The following is an 18406-nucleotide window of genomic DNA, read 5'->3' on the forward strand; positions in this document are numbered from 1 at the left end:
GACTCACTGTCCCTGGAGGTGACAGGAAAGTCTGGAAGCGGCAGTCCGTGCCATTGCCTGGTGACAAGGCGGTGCTCAGTCATAAACTGGGCTCGAAGATCTCAGAGGTCTTCTCCAACCTCATGGACCCGCAGGATTTTTCCCCCTCGGAGCAGTGCTCCCCACGCCACCTTGCAGCTCCATGGGGGACTTGGCTCCCGCCCCGCTGAGCCGGGGGCCCTCAGGGCAGGAGCCGGGAAAGCGAGCAGGAAGCGAACACGGCGTGCCCGGGAGGCGGCGGGAGGAGCGGGGCTGGGAGGTCCCCGCGGAGGCGGAGGCGGAGGCGGGGACGGCGGGGGAGGGCGGGCAGTCCGTCCGTCAGCTGAGCGGCCATGGGCGCGCCGTGAGGGGTGAGTGGGGACGAGGTCCCTGAGGCCAGCCCAGAGTGCGGGGGTGGCGGTCGCCATGGTCGGGCTCGCCCGGTGACTCGGCGGATCCGGGGTGGGCCTGCGGGAAGGAAGGGCAAGGCGGGGAAGCGCCGTTTTGCGGCTCCCGGGGGCCGGTCTGGCCCAGGGACGGAGCGGCCGTGCCTGGGCAGAGGCTGGTGCAGGTGCCGCAGCCTCCCCAGCACCGCGGTGGGGTATGGAGGAGAACGGGAAGAGGGGACAAGAAAGCGAAAATGAAAGTTAAAAATCAGCGGAAACGGGCTCTCGGCCGGGGCGCCGACAGGGCCGGGCGGGCGGCGGGGCCCGGGTGCTGTCAGGGATGGGAAGGAGTGCGAGAAGTGGGAGTCTCGTTTCATTCCCAGAGAAATGGGCTCCTGAGGAAGGGTTGGTTAGCCCGAAAGACGTCTTGGGGATCGTGTGTTTTAGGCCCATGGGGGATTATGTAGACTCACGGATACTCTGGTGTAGCGGGGTTAGAGGGATTGAAGGTGCCTGTGTGCTGTGACAAGGGATGTGGCTTGCATGTGTTAATAAAATGAGTGTGTGATTATGCTTTCTTTATAACTGGGCAAGAAATTGAAAGTTTGCTCTTGGCAAACCTTGTAACAGCTGCTTCAGAGATGTCCAGCAAGTCGAAGGGCCGTCCTGCTGAAAATGGAGAGCATTCCAAGAGTAAAATGGAAAATGGAGTGGACAGCATGGCAGCCCCAGCCCTTAACACCTACACCCCGGAAGAGATGGTGCAACAGATGAAAGAACTAATCACTGAGAACAATGAGCTAAAAGGTGAATGCACACGTGAGCTGGTCTTGAAATTCAAGAGCCCCGAATCTCTTCTGAAGGGTTTGTTTTGTGCTATGAGTATGAATTCTGTGCTTATCTGCCCTTGCTGGGTAGCATTTGCTGTATAAACAACTCTGCAAATGACAATGCCAGTTTGATAATACACATCAACAGGATATTTGGTATCACACATCAAATTGAATTGGTGTGGTAAATTAGGAGGAGAACAGCCCAATGTAAGGGTGACTTACTTGCTCTTGAGTTTTATATATAAGCACTGTCTATTTTAGAGGGTGACATGAAAAATCTCTTCCTATGATGTGGGATTTGCTCATCAACCTCTAAAAGAATTTTTTGGCTTGTATTGTAGAACTGTTTGATCCATTACAAACATTTTGCCAAAGCTGCATTAGGAGGGGTGGGTACTGTACCTTCCATACTTCAAAAAGGAATGGTGGCTATGGCAGGATACATCTGGGAGAAGCCAGTAGCCTTCCCTGGAAATTCCTAATGATTTGAGTCCTTTGTGTGAGATACTTCTGGATCTGGAATTTAGGTGTCAGTTATTTCTTCCTTTAAACGGTTAGAGCAAAACCTGGGGGATCTGAGAATTTTCTGTGTAAAAGACAGAAGTATCTCACTGTTTATTTGACAGCAGAGCATGAAGTCACATATCTCCTGTATTGTGATTTTACACTGGTGTTTGAATTCTTCCTGAATCATTTTTGGATGTGGTCCAACTTTTCTGTCTCATGGGAATCTAGCAGGAAAGTTGTTTGTAGAAGTTCGTCTGGTATTTTGCTAAAAAGTCTTATATAAGGTAGTATTTACAGTTCCTGTAACCCATAAATTGCAGAATCATTCTCCAGACTATATTTTTTTTCCATAACCTGAAGATTCATGGGCAGTTTATCATATAACATCAGGATGGCATGGAAGTTACTGGAAAGTACAAGTATAAAGGATTTTTAAGTAACCAGCTTTGAGTTACTTGCTTAAAAAAAAGCATGTCTAAAATAATTTCACTGACTCTGCCTAAAAATCTTGTAAGCATTTTGCAGGACTGATACTGTTACATACTGACTTTGCTAGGTACAGGGAGCTGACTTGGCTGTAAGTTGTTTGGTATATTTCTTCAATGCTTGCATTCGAATCTTAACCAAATAAACCATACATTTTCGAGGGGTGAGACAGAGCATACCATTTAAATAAAATGTAACAGCACATTGGGGGAGAGCATTGTTGGGCATATTTGAGACATTTGATTTGATAGCATCTGTTTCCATGCAGTAATTCACCAGTCTAGGATGTTTTCCCTGCCAAGTCTCAGTAGTTTCAGAAGCTCAGTTCAGCAGTTTCATTCGGGCTGATTGTGTGAATACCACACACAGCAAGATACCAAGTATCTCTTGTGAGCAATCCTTCTGGCTTCTTGGTTTAGGAAAAAGTCAAGAAGTCAGTGAGTGTGGGCATGTGATCTCAGCATTGGATTTAAAGCTGGTTATTATAGTGCTAATGGACTATGATAAGTTTAGTTTTGGTATTTAAGGTACGCCAGGCAGAGGCTCATATTTCACACCCAGTTATTGCCAACCCATTTGATGCTGAAGAATGCTGAGCTCAGTGTAGTGGAAATCTGCTGTTTCATGGACAGAGTATTGATGTGATTCAATGTCTTCTCTCTGGCTACCATTTAGAAGCCATGAAGTTGCACAACCAAGCTATGAAGGACCGATATGAGGAGCTTTCCACCTGGAGAGAGAAGCAGAAAGAAGAGCGAGAATTTTATGAGTTAAAGTTTAAGGAGGCAAAGCAGTGCTTGCAGGCCAAGTGCATTGAAAATGAACAGCTACAGCAGCAACTTCAGAGCTTAAAGGAAAGAGAAGAAGGAGCTGAAATGGTAAATAAGGAATTGGTTAGATTGACATGCTTTTGAATTGAAAATCTGGAGCATTCAGTCCCTTCTATGATTCTAGGATTCATCACACTGGGATGGTTTGGAGATTTGTTAATATCTCCATTTTTATCCTTAGCTCTAAGAAATGGTCTTCACCTGACTTACTTTATAAAGTGAGGCCTTTCGGAGTGTAGTAACAGAAAATTATGGCACACCTGAGATAATTTCCTTTTTTTGTTAGCATTTAGTAAACAATAATAATTAAACTTTTTTACATAATAAATAAGAACTGGCATTTCTTGCTAATTTTTCATTTATCCTTGGGTATCTCTTTACTTTATCCTTCTCTTTACTTGTTAGATTATCTGTCTCTCATGATAATTTAATTGCTTTTTTAATTGTGTTTCCAGGGAGAAACAAGTCTCATTGTTGTTCCTATTCTCTAATCACGCTGGAAGAGATACAGGGAAAGGCATGTGAAGTATTTAAACTAAGAATTTCCAAACATGAAGACTATCCATGGAGTTTTTTTATTTATCTGTATTGCCATGATAGCATTACATACAAACATGTAAACAAGCAAAAAAAAAAGTGCCATCTATTTTTATTATATCAGTCTTCTTTTCCGAAAGCTCTTTTGCTGAGGTCAGATTAGATCTGTATTTCTGCTGCTCTGTTTGAGTGTGACTGAGCTTTCTCTCTGTGTCCTGCCTTTGGCTCTGTTACACATCATTTCTAATGTTGCAGGTGGTTGCACAGTAGCCAGGCAACATTTTGCAGGTGGTACTAAAGGCATCTGTGGGCAAAGCTGATCAAAACAAAACCTGCTTTGTGTCCCAAATAGTCATGTGAAAAGTTAATTAAGAAGTTCATGCAGAGCCAAACTGATGCATTCTGGTGTCTGGTACCTCCAAGACCCATGTGGATTCTCTGTTGTCTGATGAAAAATGAGTGTATTAACCTTTTTCTCAACAGGGTCACTAGTAGACTCTCCCTTCCTCCTGACTGTTTGATGGAGCTCTGTAAGAAATGTTTCAGCATGTAAATCAAAATTGGCCAATAGGTCAGAAGATGCAAGGGGGAAGAAAGTCATGTTTAAATAGTGTGATTGTGTAAGTATTACTTACACAGTCTTTACAGAATGAAAGCTGTGTTTCAGGATTGTCAGGAAAATTCAGGATTTCATAAATTGTTCAGAATTTCATAAATCTGGAATATTTTTTAAGGGTATCCAGAGGATTTATAATCTTTCTATCTGTTGTAGAACTTCTTGTACTTTGAATGCCTGAAGAATGCTGTTGCCAGAGTCTTCCAGCCTGCTTGAGAAATCTAAAATTTCTCTCATTCCCTGGAACTGACTCTAAACACATCCTCTTACAGTAAAAGCACAAAATCAGAGGCAGCAGAGGGTCAGAGTGGTATTTTGGGATGAGAGGCACTGTCAACACAGAGATAATTTGGAGATTTAGCATAATCATATCTTAGAATGTAATTCAGACTTCAGGAATTGTTCAGAATTTGCATTGATGGTATGTGCTGTTATAAAGGCATTATCAGGAGGTGAAAGCTCAGATTACAAAATGAGGAAGAAACAAACTCACAGGGAAAAGTTTCATAATGGGGAGCAGCATTTAAAGGAGAGGAAATAATGAATCTTGCTGGTTATGTAGAGGCTTAGGAGAGGGTTTTGAGTAACCTAGAGAAAGGGAGAAGGCAGAAGGCAAAGGAGATGATTGTGATTGGAAATAGGGAATTTTGGGGAGAATCTCTGAGGAGCAGAGACTTTGTGGAAGGGATCTGGGACTTTGTATGAAGGTCAAGGAATTGGGAGAATTTATACATGGAAATGGGGTACAAAGAAGCTAGAAGGTGGGGAAAGGCTAAGAATAGGATGTGTGGGAAAGCTCTCTGTCCACTGGTCTTTTCTTCTTTGGATCTTGGTTAGATTTGGGAGAAGAAGAATAGGAATATGGGTGAAAAAATGTAATAATTCTGGAGGTTGGCTGATACCCTATGTAGTAGCAAAAGGCATAGACTCAGGCAAAAATTTACATCCTAATTATGTGTGCATTCAGAGAACCAGTCCCATATTTTCCAGCAGTGACATGCCCAGTGTTTGATTCCTTGGTTTCACAGTTTAGACTTCTTCTGTTGAGTGAACCAGAACATACTTTAGGGGTCTGTCCTGTTGGGTTTTCAGGCAAGCCTGAAGAGAAGAGAAGGGATGCAGGATGCTGTTCTGTTCAGGCTGTGTGCTCCTTGGCTGCTGTTCCCTGTTGGTTGGCTAATGCAGGGTGTTTTTATCCCAGGAGGCTCCCGAGAAGGAAGTGAGGCAGCTGAAGGCCCAGGTGCAGCGGCTCCAGGCTGAGAAGGCAGATCTGCTCGCCATCATTTCAGAGCTGCAGGTCAAGCTGAACATCTCAGCAGAGGATTCCTTTGTGGAGATTGGGATGAATGTAAGTAAAGGGAACAACAGGAGCACAGGAACCTGCAGCCAGGTGCCAGGCTAAAAAATTCTGTCATTCTTTGATTCTTTCTGTCATTCCTAGATTACCCGCCTTAGAGCACTTGTGTCTTAAAGGACTTGGAATTAGTTTTTGTCCTTCCACTGTAAGGCTCTAAGCAAATTGATTTCATAGATAGCCTCTATTGCACTAATTAAAAATGTTAAGTCTTGTCTTAGTTGAAATTTCTGGGAACATCAGTACTGTGTTTTGTTAAGGGGCAACACCTGTGCATAAATGGGGCATTTTCTTTGGAAAATGGGGCTTACTTCCTACTGACAGATAAATAGAGATGCAGGCAAACAAAACATAAGTGCAAAACTCTAGAGAGTGTTCCCTAGAGGCCAAAAAAAAAGGTACTTTTTTTACTGTTCTTGTATCTGGAATCTCTTCATAAACTGAAATGTGAAAATGTAGCCTCTGCTACCCCTCTATTCCCCATATCATCCCTCTGTAAAGTAGATGTGCAACAAGAAATTTTAAAAATGTAATTAAAATTTATTTGGAGTTGTCAGAGAAAACATAGGGGTGCATTCTCCTTTTTATTTGCTAGAAGGATTCTCCTTTGGGCTACAAAGTGAGTTTGTAGGAGTGGGGAGTCTGTCAAGGAGTGGGGTTTGTAGAGGGAAAGAAGAGTGGTTCTTTTAGGAGGCTGGAGGGTGATCTCTAGGCTTATATTGAAAGTCACCTGCAGTGCTGTTGACTTGCTGTGTGCCCAGTCATCTTCACAGGGGAGAGTGGCTGTGGAAGTTGCTGATGAATGGAGAAGGGCAAGTCTCAGTGTTGTTCCTGTTCTCTAATCAAGCTGGAAGAGATACAGGGAAAGGCATGTGAAGTATTTAAATTAAGGATTTCCATACATGAAGACTATCTGTGGGAGTTTTTTTATTTATCTGTATTGCCATGATAGCAATTCTCTGTTTTTCTTCATTCCTTAACTCAAATAAATAAAGTCCTGCTGTTCTGCTTAGATAAAATACTGAGCTAATAGTGTTTTTTTCTCTTCTAGGAAGGGGAAATAAATAGAACTGCAAAGGAACATCAAGAGAATGGTGGTGAAATCTCCAGTGAGGTCACTGTCTACATGTACGTAGGTTCTTGTGTGATATGTGTGATTCACACTTCTGCCTTGAGTTTTGTTTTCAATGTAAGGGAATTTCTTTCTATGAGGAATGCACTAGAAAATCCTCTTTTTCTTTGGCTTTGCACCCCTCCATTGCAGTAGCTCTACCTCATAGCATGCAGCAAGACCCTCAGCTCTCTCTGACATTTTTCCTTCCAATTTTTACTAGCTGACAAGAGGGAGTGCATATTCTGGCAAGTTGGCCAGGCATTTGTGGACATTCTGACTTGCCAGCTCTTCAGGCTTTTAAGGGAGGCCAAACAGAAAAGACAAAGAGGCTGCAGGGACTTGTTCCCTCCTAATCATTGGAGACCATCCAATAGAGTATCTGTCCTCTACCCAATTATACTGGTGTTGGTAAGAGTCAGAGGTCTTACAGTCTTCAGATCTGACCCTGTTGGAGTGTGGTTGGTATGAAGTGTTTCCATGATGGGGTAGACACACAGTGCAACACAGTCCTTGCTTTTCAGGTTATTGGGTTTAAGGTAGCAGCATTCTGTTCAGGTTACTTCTCAAAATTCAATCTTTACATCAGCTCCAGGACACAAGGGACTTTCTTGCCCCTGGCTGAACCTTTACTCCTCGTGGACATAGACATCTGATACTGTTCAACTTTCTACTTTGGATACTGCCCAGTTTAGCAGCTAGATGGTTTTGGCTGAACTCTTATTTACTTTGTGCCTGTGCTTTTGAAAGGGAAGAATACAGAAAATGCTAAGGACGTAGCAGGCCAGAAAGCTGTGCTCCATGTTGTCACTCTTATGTCACTGCAAGGGAGAACAGTGCTTCAGTGTAATATCAGAGAAACTTGTCCCTCAGCATGCAGATAAGAAGTTGAAGGAGGAAAAAAAATAAGGGTGTTACAGTTGTGGACAAAACTGAAAGAGTTGCTGACCACAGACCAAGCTGCAAGTATTAAGCTTGTTGTTAGTTGTGGCTTGTGAGAACACTGATTAGAAGACATTCCCTGTGGAACTTGCTTACCTTTGGAGGAGAATCTGGGCCATATCTACAAGAACAGGAGGCATACGTAGCTCTGAAAATATTTCCAGTGTCACCACGTGCCTTTGTCCAGCACTGAAACTTTAGACGGGTGCTGTTAACAGGTTCAATGAAATGTGAACCACTCAGGATGGATTTATTTCTGTAAGGGTAGAACTGCACTAAAAATCCCCTGATAAAAGTTATTTACTTAAAATATCCTGGCTGAACACTGTCTTTTGGGTATTGAATTTTGCTCACCAGAGGTTTCTAGCTCTCAGAAGCACACAGAAGACTCTGCTTTGCTTTCTTTTCTGAACTACAAAAGCAGAACTTTTAACACATGCTGTTTTACAGATGAGACTCTGAAATACACAGTCTAACTTGCCTGTCATCCATACAGTTTGGGGATTTTGACTTTCTGTCTAGATGGCCATAAAAATTGATATAATGGAACACGGTATTTTATCACTTATCCTATTTTTTGGAGCTTTGTATTTGTTCTGGTTCAATTTACAGTAGTAAAATATGATTTTGAAAAGAGCTATAGGATGTGAGGAGGGTAAAGTGTTAGTTAAAGAGTTTTTTTTTCTGAACAAGAAAGTGATTTCTGATGACCATTTTTAGTGGGATATACTTTGTTTTCCATAAAGGAGCAAGGCAGAGATAAGAAAAGTTCCGTGCTTTATTGCGAGAAAAAGTCGTTTGTAGGAATGGACAGCAGCACTTTGCAGAAAGGGCTGCAAAATAGGTCAGAATAAGTGCACTGGGTTTTGTATTGTCCTGACTGCTTTTGCTGCCCTTCCTGAAGTGCTGAATTGTTCCCTCAGCTGGAAGGGGAGTGCCTTTGCTCTTCATTTGCACTCACAGGGGCTGTGGCTGCTGGTCTTGGCTCTTGGCAGTTGGGAATGAACCCTTTGCTCAGAGCACTGGTTTCCAGCACTGTGTGAATTGGTGGCCCCTCAGACTGGATTCCAGCATTAGGGTTGAGGGAGTGTGCTGCTATAGGGGTAGCTGTTGTTATTTACATCTGGTTTGGTTTGGTTTGAAGCAGGAGCAAATCTGCAGATGAATCGAAGAATTTGGAGTCTGAGGAGCTAACTGTGAGCCAGCTGCTCTGCAGCCTTAGAAATGAAACTCAGAAGAGGGAAGAACTTGAGAAGGAGCTGCAGGATCACAGAGAGAGGTATGAAGTAGGTGCACTGTAACATTTGGAGCTGTTTTCTTTCAGGGCTGCTTGAATGATCAGCAACAAGCTGAAATATCGGTGTGATTTGGGGAATTTCCTGAGCACTCAGTTGTTATAATTTTTTTCTGGTTTTCTGTATAGGGAAAAACCACAGTTTTCTTCCATGGGATTTTATTTTCATTTCCTGAAGTGCCACAGATCCAGGCAAATGACCCATTTCTTCTTGGGTTTGAACTATCCCTGGGTTATTCAGAAAGATAGGATGACTGTTGAGGCTGTTCTCCCCATTCACTCCTCCATAGTCATTTGGCTGTGGATGAATCATCTCTGTGTGTGGCCTTAACCAAATCACTATGTCTAAAACAGGTCCTCTTCGTGATACTGGCATGCTACATTTAGCAGTGTGTGAGCTTGCAAAAGTTCCTTAGAAATGTCTAAAATAAGTTTAATTCCAGAGTTTTCACAGTGAGACCTGTATGAGGGTCTGTCTCAGCTCAGTTCTGTGGGTGTAAATCAGCACGACTGTTCAGGAGTGGCCAATTCCCCAAGCAGTTCCAGATCCCCACTTCAGAGAAACAGAGTAAGACGTTATCTACTATGAAAGGTTGGTGTCACAGTAATTGCTTCTATGTGGTCTTCCTAGAAGAGGTAATGAGCCATAACCAAACAATTCTTAGAAATCTCAGCCCCTGAAAATACCACAGGAAAACAGAGACAATATTGATCACTGGATTCAGTGAACAGAATGATCTGTTTCCAAAGAGTTGGCAGTTTTGGACTGTACCAAAGATCAATCCCTTTGGACTGAATGTCATGACCTTCATCACACCTGCAGACTTACACATCCATTTTCATTAAATGTACAGTGTCCTGTATTCTTCAAGAACCCCCATGATTGTGCAGGCCTTCCTGTATGTCTGCTTTCTCTTCTGGCTTGTGGTTTTTCTGTGGCTGTGATGTTACAAAGAGAGTCATCACTTGCATGAAATCCTTGTATAGTCACAGTCTCACCTGAAGCATAAGCCAAATCCATCATTTTTGGCTCCTTTTTTCCAGACTGTCAAAGCTGGAGAAGGAGACCAGAAACTGCCTGGAGAGTGGAACACAAACTGAACAGGAAGAAGAGAGTTCAGAAGCTGTAAGTTCCTGTCCTCAGTCAAGATATAACAGCATGCAGCTGACTTGCTGAGGTCACCAACCTCAGGGTCTAGATTTCCACTTGCACTCAGGGAGCAAAGGGCAATTGTCCTGCACGGGTAATGGAAGTGAACTTTGATGTGTCTTAGAGGTGGTTCCACATTACAGCAGCCACTGCAAAGGGGTGGGACTGGGGGCCAAGTATTCAGGAAGCTTGGCATAACTGCAGTTACACCACATTGCCCTGGCCATGCCCAGTAAGCAGAGAGAAATACAATAATTTCTACCCCCAGAAATCATCTAGACTGTGTGAATTTCCTCACTGCTGCCTAAGTCAGCTTTTGGATCAGAATCCAGTGACAGCATACTGTAAAACAGACTTTAAACGTGGAGCTCATATGGCACCTGCTTTAGGTTTGTTCATGTTTTTAGTGGGATTACAGTGGTGGGGCATAACTATTTTGGATTGAGACACAGTTCCAGGCAGAAACTTAGTCCTGATGTTCTCAATTAAGATTTGGGGCTGGCATTCAGCTCCAGTCAGATGCTTAAACTTCTGTGCCTGCAGCTGTAAGCTTCTGTGTGAGGTGAGAGTGCAACCCCATAGCCTTGGAGATCCATGCTGGTTCAGTGCAACTGCATAATACAGGCAGCTAAGAGTGCTTTTATGTGAGGTGTGTGAGTTTGTGAAGTGCTGCATGGGAATTGGAAATATGCTATGGGATCTGCTGGAGACCTGTGCCCTTCTGAAGGTCAGGAGAAGTATTTTAGGGCAGGGCTGGGTTGGTTAAACAAGACCAGTCTGCAGTCAGGCCAAGAGATGCCCTTGCTAGGGAAAGCAGATGATGTCTCAGTTAATTAATGTTTCCCAGTTCTCTTATCTCCACTTTGCCTGAGTTACAGCCTGGGCCCAACACTCCTCATTGATGTGGACACTGAGGTCAGCCCTTGTGCTTGTGCTGGCAGCAGTTTCCATGTACACTGTTGTGTTTCTTCAGAGGCTCCTGTCAGCAGAGCTCATGTTAGCTGCCTCTGTGGTAAAATGTAAATCTTTAGTGGAACAATGAATGGGGTGCAGTGTGGAATAATTGTGAAGCCTTGTAGATGAGGCCTTAATACTGAGTATAGACTGTAACTGTGCAAACTAACTTAGGCAGTTTTCTCTAGAGTGAGACTTCCTACTTATCTTTCTTAGCCTGTAACTTTACTATCTTGAAATGTCCATATGTAATTTTCTTTTTTTTTTTCTCTAAAAGGTTGGCAGTGAAGTAGAAGCTCTGAATCTGCAAGTTTGTGCTCTGTTTAAAGAGCTTCAGGAAGCTCATGAGAAGTTAAAAGAAGCAGAATTGATTCAGAAGAAACTTCAAGAAAAGTAAGGCTCAGAAGAGCGAAAGTTCTGTCATGACACGCAGTACTTGTATGACAACTCCCATCTTGGGAAACTCACCAGCTCTACAAATACCAACTAAAATAACTGTTTCATAGAAGTGCTGTTAAAGAGTGCTCCTTCTTTGTAAGTGGTGAAGTGCAGAAATACAGCAATTGTCAAAAAGTCTGAGCTGCCAACCTAGTTCTGCAAATAGAACTTCAGTGCCTTGAATTATAAGATTTGGGTTGTAACCCTTCATGATGTAAAGAAAAAATCTTTTCTGTTTTCTCCTTCACATAATCAATCCCTATTCTGGCTTTAGGGGAAGAAGCCAAGGGACTTGGTTATAACCTTTTCACATGAGCTGTCTGGGCTTTTGAAGAGAATTGTGTAGGTTATAAAAGTGGTTACTAGACCCTCACTTTTTTTGCTTTGTTTCCTGTCAAATTCCAGTTCTTTGGGATTCATAATAGTAAGAAAATAAATGTTTGTTTCTATAGCTTTGTTTTCTGATGGTTGTGTATAGACTGATTTTTGTCTTTCCATGTTTTTCATCAAAATAAGCCTTTAAAGTGAACCATACAAATACTCTTTTTCCTATATGCCTCGTGGGAAAAATCCATCAGGAGAGAGTGAACAGAAGAAATCAATCTTTTTTTCTTTTCTATCAGGTGCCAGGTACTGGAAAGAAAAAGCTTGGCTGCTGCATCAGAATTGGAGGAGAAGCAGCAGCTAATATACACCATCAAGAAGCTGGAACTTCAGGTGGAGAGCATGCAGGCAGAGGTCAAGCTGGAACAAGCCAAGACACATGAAGAAAAGTGAGTATGACTTGGCTTTGTATTCCAGGAAGGTATTGTCAGTGAAGAAGAGAAGTCCAAGGGAACCCAGCCAAAGGAGAATTGAATCTGAAATACTACTTTGTGTCCTGTACCCTTTGAAACTAGGCTGTGTTTGTAGATTATGAGGTAGAAGTCTGTATTCTTTCCTCTACTGAACCCCTCACTTAGGACTACTTGAGCTGTCAACTCTGACTTGTATCTTCCTTTACTCATAAAGTCCAAGGTGGAATAGAGCTGGGTGTAACATACAAGTGGAGGAAGCAGATAAGTGACAACAGCTGTGCCACTGACTAGCAGGGGTAAATGTGGACACATCCTGGAGGGCAGAGACAAGTCAGGTGGTGACAGTGCTGGGAAAGGGACATTTCTGAAGAGGTCTGCAATCCCTACAATATGTTTGCACTAGGAGAGTTAAGTGTGTGGTCAGGCTGAGGTAAAGAGAGGCTGTTTGCTTTGGCTCCCTGCTCCCTTTCATGTGCAGTCCATGTAAGGAGTGTGAAAATGTCACTCCAAGCTGTTCAGAGAGGCTGGGCTTCCTGAAGGACACATCTTCAGCTGCTGCAGAAGCTGCTCATTGTCTTCAGAGTCTGTGTCTGGCTATTCTGATAAATTCTGCTTCACTTGAAGTCTGAGTCAAGACTTGGATGTCTTTCAAAGAAGGGTGTTACAATGAGCAGAATTTGTGAGCTTCATATAAAAAAACTGAGTGATGGATTCTTTAATATGAAATGCACATGATCAGTAAGGACATTGGTTTGACTCAATCCATGGATAGAGCAGCACACAACTCATTGCAAGAGAGATGTTGAGACATGGGGCATGACTTTTTTCTCACCAGAAACGCACACTGATTTGCAAGGAGGTGGTAGTGGCTTTTTTTTTAAGTTCTAACATTATTTAGATTTCAAATAATTGTTTCAAATTTTCATCTCTTGTCATAAACAGGGCAAGATACAATAACCTTCAGGATTCATATAGCAAGCTCCTTCCAGAACTCACTGAGGCAAAGAAAAAAATTGATGAAATGAAACTCAAAGAGGTAAACTCATCACAAGAAGAAATCATAATTAATTAGGGGTGAGGGGGAAGGGATGGGAGAACATCTTTAGAATCAAATTTGGTCAGGAAACAACTGTCATCCCTTCTACATAATTACATGCAACATAGCAGCACTGCTCTGATAAACATAGATCCTGTGCTGTCAGTTACAGAAAACTTTATCCACACATCAGTACTTCCATGGTGTTTTCTGGGTAAGGTCTAATCTGCAGTGCAGTGCAGCACAGAGTCCAGTCCTCAAACAGAAGTGATAGATACATCAATGTTCTTGCAGCATCATTTATAAAAATGTGGGAAGGTAAATCTCTAAACATTTTTGTATTCTTAAATAGAATGCCTGCCACAGTGAGGTCTTGTTAGGAACTGAACCACGGTGGAAGCACCATATTGCTCTGTGTAATTTCAGAAACTGGGAAAACGTCTTTTACAGTGTCCACTAGGGGGTTGTCTTTTAACTTGATACAATGTAGTTTGAAAGCTCAAAACTAATCTTTAAGGTAAAATATCCGTCACCACTGCTGTCTTAGTCCAAGTTCCTTTGGTGACCAAAATGGGAACCTTTTCCAAGGACAGGAGGAGTAAGAAGCAAACTTTCACTTCAAGGAGTTCATGTTGTAATCACAGTTCTTCTTTGCAGCTGGACAGAGTAGATAAAGCTGTGGTGGAACAGCTGACAGCAAAGGTGGAGTTGGCAGAACAAGCCCTTGCTGCAAAGCAGCTCCAGATAGATGAAATGAAGCAGATGATTGCTAAGCAAGAGGAGGACCTTGAAACTATGTCTGTGCTCCGTGCTCAGGTATCAGCTCTTCTGCACAAACTGGCTACTTCCCCACCCAGTATTCAGAAACCAGGAGGTATTTAATGGCTCACTCTGGACTGCTGAATACGTTTTCTCAACTTGAAAGCATAACACCCCTTACTTGGCTTGTCTTGCAGACACTTGCAGAGCCTTTACCCACTGTATTCTAGGGCTCTAGGAGGAACTGTGTATGCTGGAGTCTGGCACAACAAACAGAAGCTGCGAGTAGATGTGTGTTTAGAACCACTGGCTTAAGAATCACTGCATATGATTTTACTCAAACCAGCATGTGTTAAGTGACTAAAAAGGGTTTGCCTCACATTTAAGGCACAGAACTGGCATCTTGGCCTGGTTCCACTGTCTGAACCACAGATATGTGTGTGTAATCAGTCAAGTCCCCTCCTCACTGCTTGTCTGTGCCTCATTTCTGCCTCTGTACAGCAGAGGCAATACGTGTGTCCCAGGTAAGACACTCAGAGTATCTTTTACAGAGTCCAGAAAGCGTTAGGTCTCCTTCACCTTGGGAGAAGTGCAGGTCTTGGCTTTGCACTGTGTGTGTGTTTTGAGTAGATGCAGATTATGATACAGATTCGTGATTTTGATATGTAATACACAAATATGGTTCAGTCAAAGTTACAAATTTTCAGTCTGATTTCATTTCTCTGATCAGATGGAGGTTTATTGTTCTGATTTCCATGCTGAGAGGGCAGCAAGAGAGAAGATCCATGAGGAGAAGGAGCAGTTGGCTGTCCAGCTGGCATACCTACTAAAAGAGCAGCAAAACTTTGAAGACCTTGGCCGGTGAGAACAGACTTTGGCTGAACTGCCTTTGCACTGTCCTGTTACTCTGTGTGCTGGTGTTGACCAACATTGTCTTTGTAAGCATCCCAATAGAAAGGCAAATAACTTTGCAGACATTTCTTGCTTAATTTGAATTTAAAAGGAGAAAAAAAAAAGAATTGGCTGACTTCTCAATTTTCTGGTAGAATGTCTGTAAAGTGTGTTAGTTCTTAGTTGGGTGCCTTAGTAAGTTTTCATTTTGAGTGATTGCATGCTTGGTAAATTCTCTCTGTTGATCCATGTGAGTTTCTTTGGGTTTTGGCCTCAGTTTTAGCTGTGAATCTGCAGGTAATCTTCCTGCATGTGTGCCAGGGATATCTTCTGCTTCTCCAGGAGGCAGTAGTGAGTACACAGTTCTGAGTATTGTGGTAGTTGAATCAAGTTGCATTTCACATTAACTGCACACTGAGTCCTTTTTATGGTATAACTTGCTTTTCTACTTAAAGCAAATCTGCAGTTTTCCCTGAACAGCTGAGAGTCCTTGGAGTTTTCCAGAGAAGGGTGCCCTAGATCCCTAGGTGTGTGTGCCTGACCAAATCCTGCTGCTGGTGTCAGTTGCATGACCCTGATTTCAGCAGACCTCTGGCATGGTCTCCCAAAGCAGTGGCATTTCTAGGCCCTGTTCCTGAGCAGCAGTTGTGAACTAAATGCATGACCAGTTGACAGGAGTCTGTTTTCAGAGCTCTTGACCTGTTTATTACCCACAGAACCTCTCTGGCAGAGATGCAGAGTCGCCACGGAGCCAGGATGCCGGATCAGGAGCACTCACCTCACCTTGTCCAAAGAGGTACTGCAGGCACCTTCTGCAGCCCTCGGGGTCAGGTTCAGCTTAAAGCAGCTTTGCTTTGCTGCAGACAGCTTCCCTGTGGGTATCCCTCTGCAGAGAGCAAAACTGGGTGATACAATAGTTCATCATTTTATCTTCTCTGCTTGCAGGAACGAATAGTCAAGACTGGCCAGAGCAGCGGAATATTTCTATTTATTCATGTCCTAAATGTGAAGAAATTCTACCTGATTTGGACACACTGCAGATTCATGTTATGGACTGCATTAATTGAGTGATGCCCTCCAGTTCTTTGTCTTCTGGAATTTCACCTGCCAAATACTTGGGGTTTTTTTCCTTCTTGCTCAAATAATGCTCAGCTCTTATGTCCTATGAAGGAGGTTTTCAGGAGTTTGCTTTGCTAATTCAGTGGGAAAAGGGTAAAAACTCTTCCCGTGTCCTGTAGTGACTAATCTTGTTGTAATCTGCTTTAGGGAAGGAGTTTTCATAGATTAACAACATGGATGTGCTACAGAACTTGCAGTGTGTCTGCTGCTATGAAACCTTTCAGGAACATTCCCCTGAAGTGCTCTGCTCCATGGCTATTCTGCAGAACAGGGCTGAATCACTGAAGTCAGAGGAGAGATGAGATATTTGCTGATCAAATATATATATATATATATATATCAAATATATGTGAGCCTGTAAATACTTCATCTCTTACATACTATATACCAGGAAAGTAATACACGAAAAAAGCTGTTTGAGAAGCTTTCAACAAAATGGAATAGTGCTGTATTCATTGAGAATTTGAAGTGAACCCTGATCTTTCTCCAGATGGCCATTTCATTGCTGCCCTTGTGACCATACTAATCTGATGTTAAATTTTTGATGGCTTATGTAACTTCTTGCTTTAGCCAGATGTGGGTAAGGTTTAAAATAGATCAGCTAGGTCTGATACATGTAGCTCCTGCTGTACTCAAGTCACTTGATTTTATAGAACTGTTAATTTTTATGATGTTGTCTTAATTTTTCTTTATTATAATACAAGCATTTGAACTTGTACAGTATTGTGGTAGAAAGCACTGAGATGGATGTAACCTAATTTAAAAAGAGTATAGTGGATTTTCACATATCAAAATAAATCTATTACGATTATGAATTTATCTGTGCCTGTGAGTACGTGGGAGACTGGAACAGGATTTCAAATTCCTATGTCTGAAAAGCTTGTGTAGAAACAACTGTAGAGGATTAGTTCTATTCTTGTCCTCCCAGGTGTTTTTATCTCAACAAAAAGGAGAAAATCCCTTTTTTGTCGTTGTAATTCGAGTAAGATTTTTACTTTGCTTGTTGTCACTGTTGTTTTAATTATCACTTTTAGACTCTGGATTCTTATTTTCTGTTATAGCTTATCTATAGCTTCATCCATAATTTCAGGTAACACAAGAGCTGACTGTTGTGAGTAGGTTTTTATCAGCCTTGTTGCAACCGTCTTCATCAATTACAAGTAGTCCCAGCAGATGCAGTCTCTTACTGGCTTTTAACTGGTTCCTTTTGACAGTAGGATTTATAGGTTTTTTTACCCTGAATCCAGTTTTATCATGGGAGCTGTGATGGTTACAGATTCTGCAATGATCAAAATCTGATGGAAATGCTACTAGGCCAGAAGCAAACTAACAGAATAATAGAGCTGATTTCATCTGAGAAGTATTAACCTTAATGAAAACACAGAAAATCAGTGTGAAAGGAGGAAGAAGGAATAACTTATGCATTCGTCAAATCAAAATGAATAATCTGAGGAGGTTTCAGAGAGAGGGGATGTTAGCACAGGAGTGCTAAGAGGAAAACATGGGCATTAGGTGAAATAGGTCTTCACAGAAAGATAAAAGAGCAGGTCTAATAGTAGAAATCAGGAGGGGCAAGGAACTGCAAAGAGTAAAGCCACAATACACTGAAACCTGTTCATGTTACTGGGAAGATTATTTTTTGCTGTCATTACTTGCTGCAGTCCAGCAATGAGCTTGTACATCCTCAGAACTATTTTTCACAGAATTACAGTTCTACCAAAGAAAAACTGACCAAACTACAAAATTTTGTCCACTGCATGTGACAATAACAAGGATTGAATTTGGTGGTGTAAAAGAAGTGTTGACATTGTTTAAGTTCTCCAGATGAGGATGGCAGCTTCTGTGACCCCTCCTGAGGCCACTCTGCCCAGACACGGGCAAATCTGCAGCCAAATGGGCTTACCCAGAGCCTGGATCAGGAATAATGGCCTCCAGCAGGAGCAGGGCTGTGATTCTTCCCTCTGTTGTGGACATTGGTGTGGCCACAGCTCGAATCCTGTGCCCGGTTCAGCTCAGGAAGGGCATTGAGATGCTGGAGAGTGTCCAGAGAAGGGAAGGGCAGTGGAGCTGGGGAAGGGGCTGGAGCACAAGGCTGAAGAGGAGCAGCTGAGGGGGCTCAGTCTGGAGAAAAGGAGGCTCAGGAGGGACCTGTTCACTCTCCGCACCTCCCTGACGGGAGGGTGTAGCCAGGTGGGGGTCGGGCTCCTCTTCCAGGTAACACGATAAGAGGACATGGCCTCAAGCTGCACCAGGGGAGGTTTAGGTTGGACAGTGGGAGCAATATCTTCACAGAAAGGATGGTTCCACATTGGAGTGACCGTCCCTGCAAATGTTTAAGGAAAGTCCGG

The 18406-nt window shown here is 42.8% G+C and overlaps 1 protein-coding gene across 4 annotated transcripts; it reads left to right on the forward strand.

The window, feature by feature from the left end:
* Positions 1–340: 340 nt before the first annotated feature.
* Positions 341–16873, forward strand: OPTN (optineurin). Of its 4 annotated transcripts, none has more exons than XM_036401122.2 (14): positions 341–389; positions 1035–1211; positions 2906–3108; positions 5415–5561; positions 6619–6695; positions 8765–8899; positions 9959–10040; positions 11296–11411; positions 12080–12229; positions 13196–13289; positions 13947–14105; positions 14779–14909; positions 15656–15735; positions 15885–16873. In XM_036401122.2, exons 2-14 carry the CDS (start codon positions 1046–1048, stop codon positions 16004–16006), a joined length of 1662 nt encoding a protein of 553 aa, XP_036257015.1. In that variant the 5' UTR covers positions 341–389; positions 1035–1045; the 3' UTR covers positions 16007–16873. The 4 variants fall into 4 exon arrangements, with proteins under 4 accessions (XP_036257015.1, XP_036257018.1, XP_054370900.1 ...); XM_036401125.2 differs by having other exon boundaries at positions 8768–8899; XM_054514925.1 differs by lacking the exon at positions 341–389 and adding an exon at positions 463–480.
* The last annotated feature ends 1533 nt before the right edge of the window (positions 16874–18406 follow it).

Source organism: Molothrus ater, chromosome 5, assembly GCF_012460135.2.
Source record: "Molothrus ater isolate BHLD 08-10-18 breed brown headed cowbird chromosome 5, BPBGC_Mater_1.1, whole genome shotgun sequence".
NCBI lineage: Eukaryota > Metazoa > Chordata > Aves > Passeriformes > Icteridae > Molothrus > Molothrus ater.